This window comes from Danio aesculapii, chromosome 19, assembly GCF_903798145.1.
Source record: "Danio aesculapii chromosome 19, fDanAes4.1, whole genome shotgun sequence".
NCBI classification, from domain to species: domain Eukaryota; kingdom Metazoa; phylum Chordata; class Actinopteri; order Cypriniformes; family Danionidae; genus Danio; species Danio aesculapii.
In genome coordinates, this window is record NC_079453.1 from 7,916,067 (window position 1) to 7,931,367 (window position 15,301).

Below are 15,301 nucleotides of genomic sequence, written 5' to 3' on the forward strand. Positions count from 1 at the left end.
ATTTATGTCCATTTCCACTGTCAATGGTACCAAAATAGTGAACTGTAACATACCACTTTTAGGACATTTTATTAAGGGTACCAAGCACAACAGCACGTTACTAAAAGGGTGGAGCTAGACTCGCTGCTGAAAGCTATTGCTTTACAGAGAATCATCATCAGCACTGTAAAAAATTCAGGGTTCCACACAACTACTTTATGTTGTCCCTACACAACTCGATTAAGTTAACTAAATAGTTTTTAAAAATGTATGTGGATTGAACATAAAATAATTAAGTTGTCCCTAAAAAAAACTTAAGAATTGTGTTGATTCAACTCATTTTAAATAACTAGTTTGAACATGCAGGACAACACAGAAAGCACCATTTTTAAATACACCGTAATAATCCAATTACTCTGTTCCAATTTGCCAACTTATACTATGTTTTGTGAAGAAATAGTACAAACTTTTGAGTGTGTAATAGAAGAGTATGCAAGTTTTGGGACATACCCCTTCTTCATTAATGGACTGTTATGTTGCTGAGTTACACGCTATGTCAATCATGTCAATCATCCACATTTCTATCAATATTAATTTACAACCATTCTAAAGAAGAAACAGCATGGAAAGAAATCTCCTCAGATATTCGCAGAATTATGCATTCAGAAGTCACTGGCCAAACATGGATTTATAGAAGTTCATATTGTTGTCGCAGATTAAATATAATGCGGAAAACATAATTTAAATATTTTCCACTAGGTTGCATACTAATTATATTTTCAACAATATCTAAATGGCCCAAATAACTATCTTCTTCAAGTGAGAATTGTGTCAATCACAGCTTTCTGGTTTACACCATGCCATGTGAGAAAAGGTACTGATGGCAGTGTTAAGGGGTCCCCAAACCATACTGTACTATACTGAAACATTGAAACTAAGCATTAGTTATTTGTTAAGGCAACAAATTTGTTACTAATTTTAAGTAATTTCAACACTATCTCACAGCAATTCATAATTTTTTGACTTAGTGGCTAATTCGCATGAATTTGTAGATTTATAGAGAGTTGTAGGATCTCATTCATATAATATAGTATGATTTGCTCAGCCCTCAATGATGTTTGGGTTTAGGGGCGGGGTTGGGTGCCTCCTTGGGTGCCTCCTTTTTAAAATCATACATTTTTAAAATCGTACTAAACTGACGAAACGTAAAACACGTTTTATTATTTATTTCAACAATAATGTACCAAGACATATGAACAGAATGAGAGATTTTCCAAGGCTCTAAAAGGCTTTTAAATTTGTATTTACTCAAAGTCCTGCTCTTGAAGTTTAGACAGCACGCTGATGTTTGTCTTCACAGTCTGACATTTTCAGGGTTCGAGAGTTAAACCAGATCTTGTGAAGGTCTCTCAGATGATAAATCAATAAGCGAATGCCAAATACTATATGCCATTTGCTAATATTTCACGAACTGGGATTTTCAGTCATCCATTAATTCATTTTCCTTCATCTTAGTCCCTTATTTATTAGGGGTCACCACAGCGGAATGAACTGCCAACTATTCCAGCAAGTTTTACTAACGCAATCTCATGGCAATTAGTAACTTTTTGATTTTGTGGCTAATTCGTATGAATGTATACAATCTCATTTGTATAATTTAGTACGATTTGGTCATCCCCCAATGACGGTTGGGTTTAGGGATGGGGTTAGGTGCCACACCTCCTTTTTAATATCGTACATTTTCGTACGACTGAACTTAGCCACTAAACTGAATTAGCCACTAAACTGACAAAACATAAAATAGTTACGTTTCCTAGTGAGATCAGGCTGGTCATTTCATTACTTTTTCCTGTGGACTAGACTTGCATGCATACTACATGTACAGTAAACATGCATGCAATTTTCCTTATTAAGTAACATCGCCAAATGTAGGCATGGCATGCATAAGACAGCATTTTAGCAGTATTTTGTGGATCCACATGCACAGGGAATTCAACATTACATTTAAAATGTATGTTGTCATGTAAATGTAACCTAACACAAATGAGTTTACTTCATAAGAATTTAGCCTATACTTATGGCCATATTTTATGTTGCATTTAGATGTTTTAATAACTTTTGTACCAACTTCTTCTTACCACTATCCAAGAAACATACAGTAGCTTTCATAAATAAATACATTACAAACATAATATATGTTCGATGATTTACAGTTATACAGTTAATATTTAAGGGAAATTAAAAGAATAATAATAACAGTGGTTTTCATTTATAATTATACATCCCATAATCCTTTTCACTACTTAAATGAATAATCAAAATATTTGCATGATAATTTAAATTGGTTGAATTCATTTTATCATAAGCTAGACTGGTTGTTGACACCATCATGGCCACAATCGCTAAATATACAGAAAAGCAACCTTGATGTGGAACAAACTGATTTATTTAAACATGCTATTGACTTCTGAGGGCCAATCAAACAAGCTTGCTGACTGACCTTGAAGGTCCCACAGGATATGACATCATGTTGGCATCTGGCAAATTGACTGATAGCGTGTCTGCTATAGCTTTTGCTTCATATGACCCCGGGCTTTGACACAAAATAAGGCTTGATTGCACGCTTTAGTGGAAAGTACACACACATACATATCCAAAATCACTCACCGAGAATGAGCTATTGAACGGCGTCCATTACACAACCGTCTATTATAAGAATTTTCACCACCACCAGTCTTTATCCGATTCCCTCCAACACAAACAGCAATCACGTCAAATGTAAAGCTATGTGAATAGATATTTAAACTCACTGTTGCAATCTTTACCTTAACTTCAAAATGGCAGCATAGTGGATTTTTCTAGAAAGGAGTCAAACAAAAATGTCACAGCTGAGTTTGCAAACCTGATTTGTCTCTGGCGAATGACATTCCTGCTACTCTAAACATCACCTGCTGTGCCCTTGAAGACTCAGACCGACTGGTATCTCAGGATGCATGTCCCAAGGGCATCGCAGCAGAGTCGCCCTCTAAGAAACATCCAAGTCATACTAATTGCAGACAACCCCAAGCACCTGAGCCTCTCCCGAACGCTTCACTGCCGTTCTCAATGTGACACCAGGTAAACCGCCTGCTGATATCCCATCTTTCACCTTTCCTGCCCACCTGATATACTGCATCTGTCCATGCTGTTACTATTTTAGGCTATTTTTGGTTGCAGTGCAGTACAGTAAAGCTTATACTGTGTGCTAATTTTAAACATTTTGCATATGAACCAAACACACATTTCAGAGATTACGTTGCATGGTTAAATCAGGGAGTCGTTATAAATTATTTAGGAAAAAACTTTAATAATACGGGACACTTAGTTAATGTATTTGCTAACATAAATAAAAATTAATTGTTTATTTTATTAAGCATTTATTAATTGTATGGTACAACATTTACTAATGCAATATTAACAGCAATTCTGTGCTGGTTAACATAAGTTACCATTAAGTAACAATGAACAACGTTAACACACATACATAAATAGTGTAATAAATGTATTGTTTATTACTTATTTGTGTTAGTAAACACATTACTACAGCATGTATCCCTTATTGTAAAGTGTTATCATTATTTTAATCCAATAACTGTCTCTGATTTTCCCAGCATGGTGCTGGGTTGTGGCTGCAAGGACATCCGCTGTGTAATAACATATGCCAGAGTAGTTGGCGGTTCATTCCGGTGTCGTGTCCCCTGATAAATCAAGGATTAAGCCGAAGGAAAATGAATGAATGAACTGCCTCAGATTTTTTTTACTATTTTATGTGAAAATGTAGTTGTTTTAACTCAAATTTTGATAAAATAGGAAAAACAAAAATTTAAATAAAATTTGTAACCCAGGCGACACAGTGGAGCAGTAGGTAGTGCTGTCGCCTCACAGCAAGAAGGTCGCTGGTTCGAGCCTCGGCTGGGTCAGTTGGCATTTCTGTGTGGAGTTTGCATGTTCTCCCTGCGTTTGCGTGGATTTCCTCTGGGTGCTTTGGTTTCCCCCACAGTCCAAAGACATGTGGTATAGGTGAGTTGGGTAGGCTAAATTGTCCATAGTGTATGGATGTGATTGAGTGTGAATGGATGTTTCCCAGAGATGGGTTGCAGCTGGAAGGGCATCCGCTGCATGAAACATGTGCTGGATAAGTTGGCGGTTCATTCCACCCTTGATTAATAAAGGGACTAAGCAGAAAAGAAAATGAAGGAATGAATGAATTTGTAACCCAGTTGACCCTTCTCTAAGCCACAACCGAAAACAGCCACACACCAATCATGGCTTAGATCTGTCACGCTTTCGAGTGACGGAACAAGCCAAAGCGTTTTGTTGTCTGAAGCTGTGTGTGTGTGTGTGTGAGAAAGAGAGAGAGAGAGTCACTTTAGATAGAAGCTAAATGAATAAATGTAAATGTTCTAACAAGGCTACTGCCATGATGTCATACACTGTAACTATCAGGTCTGGCCATCACTTTTATGTTCACAGTTGAAGACACTGATGTTCTCCTCCACCTTCACTATCACCCCATTGTTCCTTGTCTACGAGTTGGGGGTTGGCTCCACCCTGTCTTCATCTTCATGCAAGAACATCTGAATCCCAAACATCTGATCTGGACTAAGGACAGGCGCTTTGCCATTCAACAAAAAAAAAAATTACTTTAACCCATTACCATCTGCTAATGCTTTATGGGATAAATATCATGTAATCCTGCCCTCCAGAGTGTTTCTGAGGGAAAATTGTACTCAAATTTGACCATTGCATGAAATTGATGCAGAACGTGGACAGCCAAAGTACACTTTGGGCTTGGAAAAGTGGGCATCAAGGATGCAAAGTGGCCACAATGTGGGCAAGCCCCCTTCTGAAAGCCGAAATGCTCAAATTGGACACTATCTTTAGATCTAAAATGGTTGTTTGTGCGTGCATTTAAGTCTGCAATATTGTTAGTGCACATGATGAGTTCTGCCTTTTAAGAGTGGGTGAAAACCAAAGATTCCCGAGTCCCGACTACTGACTACAATTTACACTTTAGGTCTCAAAAGAGAATTGATGCACAGACATGGCGCATACTGCATGTTGATATACACACATTGATACTATATAGAACAGTTTTTAATGGTCACAAATGTTTCAAACCAACTATACGGTATGCATTTTTGGACACAGCCTATGTGTTAGTAAATTATCACTTAGTAGTGCACACATTCACTAATCCCTACACAGTGAATGCAGTATAAAATGAGACCTAATACACTACGTATCCACACATATCAGCAAATTAAATCAATGCCATAATTATCAATTATGTTTCTTTATTTTTTCTAGAAAAATAAACATGTCAGTAAGTATTAACTTTTAAAGAAGAGCATGGTAGAACTGCAAATTACCAACATTGTCATTTATAATATAATTACTGCAAAAACTGTATGATATTAAGTATGTTAGATGTTATTAAGTAAGTTATTATGCATATTATATATGTAGTTAAGTATGTTATCCTATTCTAACACATTCACCCACTGAGAAACATCCACAATGGATGATTTAAATTGTCAGCAAAGCACCTGCACCCAAATGACTTCCTCTCTCAAGGTGACTCCAGGTAACCACCTCTTGTAACCCCATGGTTCACCTTCATGCTTGCTTCATTCCCCTCCTGAATCACCCTCTCAAACCCCATCCCTTGATTTTACCCCAGTGCTCTGTGCCAATCACGCAGCATCTAGCTATTGATTGATTGGCTCACGACCAATCAATCACAGGCAGCTGTGGGCACATAGTCCCGCCTTCACGTCACAGGCGCCCAATCGCGGCGCTTCTTCGGGAATTTCCACTCTCATTGATCAGCCTCCACTTTGACGCAGTCACCGACCGTTGAGCCCGGTTACCCCTTCGGGCATCACGACATCACGATATCAGCATGTCAAAAACGACAGAGAGCGAGACACAGAACATCGCGTGATATTAAAAGGTACATCTTGAGGAATACCTAATATGGCCTTGCGTCACAGGCAGCATCGCCATTCAATTTCAGACTAGCTGATTTGTTACTCTTGATAATATCATTTTAAATAGGATACTGCAAGGTCGCAGATGACTAACCTAGAAGGCATTTAATGTGGAAAGGAATTCAATAATTTAGAGCTTCTACAATCGTGAATAAGCAGACGTCCATTTTGACGCAGTTTTACGCATCTTCTTACCAATATGACTGGGATTTATTGTCATAAATGTAATACAGAAGTTTTATAGTCGGCTGTGAAACTATTGAAACGGGTCAGTCCAGATGCAGTCATCCCAAATCCATATGCTCCCCCACCCCCATCTGTGGTTAACGCCTTACATTTAGGAGACTGACAGAATTTCTCTTCAGGCAAACGACTTGCATATAAAAATGATTGAGGAGAAATGGTTAAGATGTCGCCTTTCCATGTAACAACCTGAAATGCTCCATATTTAAACCGTTGGGTTTCAAATAAGATAACATTTTCTGAATCTCATATAATGAGGTAACTTAAAGGCAATGTAATCTTTCTGGTGTCATTTTAAAATCAGACGTAATGGCTTACAAAAAATGGTCCTTATATTCCTGACGCGTTTGACAGAACCAGAGGCGACAAATAACCATAATGTGAAACTGAATACACTACGTGTAATATATAACATACATGTATGAATTTCAAAAATATTATATAGGCTATCACAGTTCATTATTATATTTCATCTGCAGTTTATTTTTTACGTTCACCTCAGACTAAGGTATGACACATAGGAGTCTCTCAGTGTAATTACAAGCAATGCCTGCAGAAATCTTTAGATATTTTGGTGTATATACTTAATATGACAATGTGTGTGTGTGCCATGTGTGTAAATTCACCAATATATTTCATTTCTGTCCTTTAACTGCACCATGACGCATCGGACTGGGCGCAAAATAATGAAGCATCCGACTTGACGCAATTGCCCAATCGTGCGGCATAATTTCACAATGTCAATGATGTTAAACCCGCATTCTGCTGTTAAAACAACCGATAATATTGCGTGTAATGTGTGTTATAGTTAGCAACAAACATTGCATTTATTGAAACATGAATGCACCTGTTAAATGCACATAATATAGCCTACATACATGTTGCCATTCAAATCTCAGCACCCCCAGTTATCGATGACAAATATCCATTATCAAATAGACTCTTACCCCCATTTTGGAGCCGTCAGTCGCTGTTTCTTCAGTCTGTCAAACGGCGTTTGGTTTCAGTCAAGCTGGACAGTAGAAAAAATGAAGCTCTTTCACGGATAACGACGGGCAGCGTTTGAAGGACCCTCTGTCTATAAATGAAATCTATAGGTACTTGGAGTAACCATGCGTAATAACGTATTAGAGGGGGTCTACATACAGAAAAAACGTAAAGAATGGGCCAAGCTGCATTGGATTTTAAAAGCACATGTGGCTGCTTTTGATATAATGATAGAAGAGCATATGCAGCGCAGAGGATTATGAAGCGTCTCTGGCTGAATGATGCCGGCGAGATGAAGAGCCGACGCGCTCAGTCTGCCTCTCGGTGTCCCTCCGCCGCTGGCGCTCCATCCATGGCGCAGTACGCAACTTTTATCCCTCCGCGTGTGGAAGTAAACCGCCTGTAACATACATGCATGAATGTGAGGTAATGTTCTAGAAGAATCCGGTTATAGAAGAATATTACAACTTTAGATTTTAAATACGATGTCAGCAGGTAGTTGATTGCCTACCATATTTTATGATGGATAATAATGCTGAATCATGGCAGAACCACTGGACAGGCTATTATTCGATGATACAATACTTGGCATACAAATGCCAGGCTAATGCAATATGGAAATCAGTACATATATATTTAAAAGTACAGTGACAGTTTATTCATAACGAGAGCTGTAACTTGTAAACAACAATACATCTTTAAGGTCTCCAAAAGTTAGCATTTGCCAATATTAGTCATTATACTGCGATAACTGTAAGCATGAATAAATTTACTCAACAAATCTGAAAAATATAATTCAACGAATGGCACTGTGGTGACATATTCCCATCTAAATGTTATATAAACCAGAATTACACTAACTAGTGCATGCTTTATTCTATTAGATTAATATTCGTATTTTAGGGCTAATAGTCTTTGTGTTACAATAATGTAATTATTGAAATGGTCCAAAGCTTCTTACACATCTTAAATGTTTCTCAAAATCAATCTTTGTTGATTACAGCCAATATTAAGATGATAATTTTGTTGTCTTATGATATGTGTTGTAACTTGTAAGATATACCATTTGATCAAGAAATTACCAAAAGCATTATGGGGACTTTACCACACTGTAATCCCGAATAAGTTGACAAAACTCAAAAAATTTGAGGTAATCAGTTACGTCAAATTTTTTAAGTTATGAAATTTTCTATTTTAAGTAAACAGAATCAAGTTTTGAGTTTGTTGTACTCATGCAAGACACTTCTCCTAACTTAAAATACCCAAGTTACTCAGCTCATACATTTTAATAGCAATTAACTTAATTGTTTTAATTTCTCCAAACTTTAAATCTTCAAGTCACCTAGCTCATACATTTTAATAGTAATTAACCTAATTGTTTTAATTTCCTTCAACTTTAAATACTCAAGTCACCCAGCTCATACATTTTGATAGCATTTTTATTAAATTAACTTCTCCATCTCAGTTTCACAAATGAAATTAGCCATAATTTTAATCTTTAAACCCCATAAATCTATCAAAATACATATGTAATTTTAAACACACAGACAATACCATTTTAGACATTTATTTTTAAAGAAAAAATGTCCAACAGTACAAATGTGCCTCCTGTGCAATTACAAATGTCATGAAACAATAAAAACAATTAGACATTAGGAGATTTAAAATAAACACTATTCTGAAATTAATAAGAATTTCCCAAAATGCAAATATATCAAACAAGAGCTTCAAGAAAAAAAAACACTATAAGTTTGACAAAATTAAATAATAATAAGATTAATAAGAACTACTAAACTTACAGTCTTAAAGCATTCGTTAATAAAGAATAAGTGCACATTCTGTGAAGTGACTCTTGTTTAGAAAAAAAAAAGTCATTGGCACAGTAACTATCAAATGGTTTATATATATATATATATATATATATATATATATATATATATATATATATATATATATATATATATATAAATATTCAGTCTTGGTTGAAGTATGATTCTGTCATTTACTCTAACTTATTCCAAACCTGTTTGAGTTTCTTTCTTCTGTTGAACACTTAAAAGGTTATTTTTGACAAAACAGCTGAAACCTGGAACCACTGATTTCCACAGTATTTGTTTTCCTATTAGAAAGTCAATGCCTCAAAATAACTTTTGTGTTCAACAGAAGCAAGAAATTCAAACAGGTTTGGAACAAGTGAAGAGTAAGTAAATGACAGAATTTTACGTTTTAGACAACCTATCCCTATATATATATATATATATATATATATATATATATATATATATATATATATATATATATATATATATATATATATATATATATATATATGTATATAATAAAATGCACCATTACCAATTAAAGGTACATACATGTTTTGAAGTTACTACCCCAGTGACAGTCTTTATTGAGTACAAAAAAAAGGCTCTACATCAACTCATTCTTTAAGGATTCTATGCTAATCGACTTTCTATTTTCTATCATCCATGCCATGTACAAGTTCAAAGTCCTTTACTATATACTATGTGAAGAGCATACATTAATCCAAACAAGACAAAAAAGGTCTGGAAGTGTGCTGTGGGTGGTGTCCAATTCATTCTTCAGGACAGCAGAGACCCTCAGTGACTGCAGGGCCAATAAAGCATCTTCAGTCAGCGCTTCAGGATTATTAATCTAAAATATAATTCAAGGATATTAATGTTAGGACAATATCAATATGACTGAGCCAATTTTACATGATTCATCAACAAGTCATGATTACAAATATGTTAAGTAAAAGTTGCTCCTCAACTTTCATTTTTTCAATAGAACATGCCTAATTGTGAAAAGAATGAATGAAGTCTTACCAGGGTGGTCCTAAAGAATCCCCAGTCACGCTCACGCAGCAAGACCAAAAGACCTCTGATAACAGTAGTCCATCATGAACTGACATCATGCAGTTCCTGCAAAGACAAAAATTAAGAAAAAAAAAATCTAAATAATATATATATTTATATTTTAATTAATACTTTAATAAATGACCCTAAACATACCTGCTCATCATAAACCTTCAAAACATTAGCCAGGGTATCTGCTGTCTTGTCAGTTTTGGATGCTGTTTGCCTTAAAATTGTCATCAAATGAAATAGGTGGTGGTGCAGTTGTCCAAAGAATTTGTGGGGAAAATTCTCATTTGTAACATGTTGGTACTCTGCAGCTAAAAAAAACAAGAGAAAATTTCATAAAACAAACCCACACTACAAAATATATAATGCTAGAAAAAATATATTAATATTATCATTATGTTTCATTTGCTTATTTATTTTTTTTTTACCTCAGATGAAAATCAGGTGTTGATAAGATCAGATGTTGATATCAGGATCTTCATATTGTAAACTGAACTCAAGGTCTAGTTGAAGTTTCACTTTCCTTGCTGCAAAAGTATCATTGCAAAATACACTGTAATATTTATTTTAACTGGATATGCCAGGCATAGTAGTACAAAATGAATATTTTACCCACCTTTTACATGCCTCCATATAAGAATCTTTCTGTAGTCAGCAACAACCGACCTTCAATTCTGTATGTACACAAAGTCACAATGTCATTCAGCTGAGAGTGGAAGTAGTACAATTGCATGATGTCTAACTTAATCCCCCAAAACGGTTAGCAATAGAGCTGATCATCATGTTAGTTGCTTTGATTCGATGAACACGGATTTAACTTAAACAGTATTGAAATTTTGAAAACTGAATAGGACGACAAATAAATTTGAGGCCTGTTTTTAAAAGCTAGAAATAACAAAACTTACCTTATTGTCTAATGATGTAAAAATATATAGCCTAAAAAATATATATTTAAGATATAAATATAATTTTAAGCTGCAAAATTTGCACATCAGAAAAACTATTTCTTGTTTACCACGTCTGGATGATTAGAATATTTGTTTTGTTATTATTTTATTTATTAATTTTAATTACTTTGTATTACTGTGTTATAGATAGGCATACTTTGTTTTTAGGCTATATATATTCTCTCCAGAGTAAATATTTAAAAAATAGATTGGAAAAAAAAACGTTTACCATACCTTTAACATATGTTTGATTAAATGACATTTAAAATCATTTAACTGATCGCATTGATCAGGTAATCATTGATATGCAGAGATGTCTTCTCGAGCGCAGGGAAATAATCAGTGTTGATCAGTACTGGTGATTGAGGTAAAGTTAGTTTTATATTTACACATTCAGACTTTCTCCTTAATAATATAATTTCAGAAAAGTAGTTTTTGCATATTCTAAACAGTAAAATCATATTAGCAGACAATGACTTTCAAAGTACAACATTGTTCAGTCCAAAAAAATTGTGCATTAAGTGTAACGTTAATGTTGTTTTCATGTCATACTTGCATGTGATTTCAGACCGAATACACAAAGTACCATGGTAAACGACATATGGAGAGAGTCACAAGTTGTAACTGGACGAATGTATGAATATAAAACCAACTTTACCTCAATGTGCTAGTGTGAGATGAAGCTCTGCACCTGCTCAGGTGAGGAGCACAGCTTAAATGTTCTCCGTTAGGCTCTCGTGTATGGATCAGCATGCAACAAGCTGTGTGTGACAGACAGCTACGTTTTGAGGCTAAGTTTTTGCCCGTCATCAGAAAATACCGTTCAGTATTTAGGCGGAGATTATTTGAGTTATGATTATGCGCCTTTCGTTTCCGTAGTGCCTACAGATCGCGAAGATAATACCACATTCACAGTCTGGACAGAGTTCAGCGCAGTGCCATGACGTGCGGTTGTGTGAGCGCGCGTCACCATGACAACCTAAACGCATGCTCGCGCCAAGATTTAAAAATATGTTAAAAATTGAATCTGCCGATTTCAAATGTTTTTGTCCTTTTAACACTGTTAAAATTCTTAGTTAACACATTACAACTAACGCTAACGTTGCACTGATTCAAAATTTTTTTTAAACAGTAATGTTAACGTTAGTTAGCAACAAGTGGGGCTAAACACGTTTTCTGTAATGCACGACATGTAAACGCATTCAGACAAACTCTACATTACATTGAACTGTTACTGTGATTATATTGATTAAAACATAAATTTAATATTTCTTGGATTTGTAAATAGTTTACTTACTGTAGTGTGAAGCGAAGCCGATCCGCCATCTTGAAAAAACGAATGAAGCACGAGAACGTACGTGACCCTGGATGACGTCACACGCAAAATCACTGGGCTGAAAGGTTTTGAGTTAATGAAACTTTAAAGAGACATTTTGTATAAATTAAACACAGCAAAATCGTTCACCTTACTTGAAAGATTTAATTTTTACAAACTCAAAAATAAGAAAAAGTTCTAAATACTCATCTAGGTTAATTAAGATTAACGAATTTTAATGATTTAAGTTAATACAACTCAGTTCAATTAATTAGTTACAGCATTAGGGTTTACAGTGCATCTAATGTCATAACCCAAGCAATTTTGAAGGTGCATTGTACTGAAATATGCAAGGATTTACATTAGATTTAGTTTTTAGTCCATAGGAAAAAAAATTTTGGGAAAAAAAATGGAGCTGGAACATATAAGCACAACCAAAAACCTCTCAAAAGCTGTCAATAATGGTTATTATTTATACAGGAACATTGCTTTTCTTGTCTTATGTGTTGTACATGATGAATCTGATCAACTAATTGTCAAAATGATTGTTTTAACTTTACGATGATCCAAATCTAAAAACTCAAAATGACATTAGAAGTTTTATGTTGGATGCTATGCAAAAGGTAAAACAGATTATATTTGTGAGCTGTCTCTTCAGTGTGGGAGAAAAATAGCATTATAGTACTTTTTGTCATATACGTATTTTAAAAAAGGGGTCTGGAATTTGTAAACATGAACAAAACACAAACTTAAACATCCCAAAAGCAATCTTTGTCAGTAATGGACATTATTTATTGAAAATGTATGGTATACATAATGTCAAGCATTTTAAACAAAATCTGCCCCCATTTTAGAGCTGTCAATCACCATTTGTTCATTCCATAGAAGATAAATTAGCTGATCATTGATACATATTTGTCACTCTGGACTACTAAACAAGTCTTAAGTTGCACAGGTGCATTTGTAGGAATAGCCAACAATACATTGAATCAATATGATAGATTTTTCTTTTATGCCACAAATAATTAGATTATTAAGTAAAAGTCATGTTTCATGAAGAGATTTTGTTAATATATCAATATATCAAAACTACCGTTATTATATGGAAACCTTTTATTTATTATTACAACACATTGCTAAGAACTTAATTTACATAACGTTAAAGGTTTTTTCCTCAATATCTATATTTTATTCGATTAATATCAGATTTGAGTTTCTCAAATACGTATTTCTTTGCCAAATATGGTTCTATCCTAACAGTACATCACTGGAAAGCCAATATATTCAGCTTAGTGAGATGATGTAATCATTTAAATTTTCTTATGACTAGATTTGTTGTCCAGGGTCAGATATTAAAGCATATATTTAAAAACAATAAGACCAATAGATGCTCTGCACTGTGGTCTTATAGGGATAGTTCATGCCAAAATTACAATTTACTCATAATTTACTCTTGTACAAGATGTTCCAAACATGTTTGAGTTTCTTCTGTTGAACACAAAAGTAGATATATTGAGGAATGCTGGAAACCGGTAGACATTAACATCCATAGAAGAAAAAATACGAAGTTACCAGTCTCCAAAATTGTTTGGTATATCTATTTGGTGTGTGTGCTCTACAGAAGAAAGTAACTCAGCAGGTTTGGAATAAGTGGAGGATGATGACAGATTTTTTTTATTTTTGGGTGAACTACCCCTTTAAACATGCTTGCTTGATGCGTGAGAACCAATGAGGTTAATTCTTGCATATCACATGGCACATTTGAGCTTCTGAAAGAACTATTTCAGAAGTATTTAAATATTAAATAAGTATTTTTAGTAAGTAAACACCTTAAATAAACCACAAAAAATGTTAAATCACAGAACAGAATGCCATCATGTTGATTTTTGGGGGGAACTATTGCACCAAAGTAACCTATTTTGATACTTAGCACATGTTCTAGTAGACCAAACAATTTAGCAGCATTATCTGATCCCCGGAAACTGACTACATCTGCAATCTATGTGGATGTATTACTATAAAGCAAATAAAATAGACAAAAAATAATGAAAATAATATTAAAAAGTATATACAGAATGAAGAACTAAATGTTTAATAGGCAATGTTGGTTATATTTGACTGAAAGTTTCTTGCAGCGAGGGATTGTGCAGCTTTCTATTAGTCATATAGACTGGGTATTTGTGTATGGATGAGGTGGGTTGGCAGATAAGGGCACGCAGAGATCCAGAGATTAAGTATTTTTAAATGCGGTCAGAATAAGTGAGTCAAACCTAAGGACTGAGAGACTTATAAATGAGCTGAAGAGACAGAATGAGTCAGCCATCTAATCAGAGTCTGGATCCACAGAAAATAATCATAAAAGACATGCAGAGACAGAATAACAAAGATGAAATGAGCTCAGGATGACAGGAGCGTTTCACCAGGTGCTAAGAATAGATTAATGAGGCCTAAAACAATCAGGGTCATGCCAGTAATCAGAGAAGAAACATCTCCAGCATGGATTTGAAAACTACTGCGCCATTACCAACAATTAATATTTATTTAAATGCTCACAGCAGTAAAACAACAATGGGGTAGATAACAAGTAAATCGATTTATAATTTTGATTTAACTTTATACATCAGTTTAGTTTTCAATTAAAGGATTGGTTCTTCCCAAAACTTGAACATTTACTCACCCTCGTGTCATTCCAAACCCATATAAGAAGTACATTCTCCAGAACACAAATGAAGATATCTTTAACGAAATGTGAGAGATTTCTATTGCGCTATTGAAAATCTGTCTAAAAATGCAGTTATATGAAACTGAAGGGTTTAAGTCTTTATGTATGTATGTAAATCTTTTTATATGATGAACAGGTTTTAATTATTACAATTTTAATTCACATATATTAACACTGATCATATAAGGTCA

General features: G+C 34.6%; 1 protein-coding gene and 1 long non-coding RNA gene across 2 annotated transcripts in view; both read right to left on the minus strand.

Moving 5' to 3' along the window:
* The window catches only part of atp1a3a (ATPase Na+/K+ transporting subunit alpha 3a), a 70,414-nt gene extending 62,851 nt beyond the window's left edge, over window positions 1-7,563 (minus strand). The window contains exon 1 of the mRNA XM_056480548.1: window positions 7,202-7,563. Within this exon, the coding sequence (XP_056336523.1) occupies window positions 7,202-7,207 (6 nt within the window). The 5' untranslated portion in view covers window positions 7,208-7,563. The remainder of the gene's footprint in view (window positions 1-7,201) is intronic.
* A 2,036-nt stretch (window positions 7,564-9,599) lies between these two features.
* LOC130247238 (uncharacterized) lies at window positions 9,600-10,788 on the minus strand. Its single transcript, XR_008839511.1, has 5 exons — window positions 10,743-10,788; window positions 10,555-10,653; window positions 10,274-10,431; window positions 10,088-10,183; window positions 9,600-9,914 (listed from the first exon to the last, which is right to left on the minus strand). It is a non-coding gene; the product is annotated as an uncharacterized LOC130247238 (long non-coding RNA).
* Between the last annotated feature and the right edge of the window lie 4,513 nt (window positions 10,789-15,301).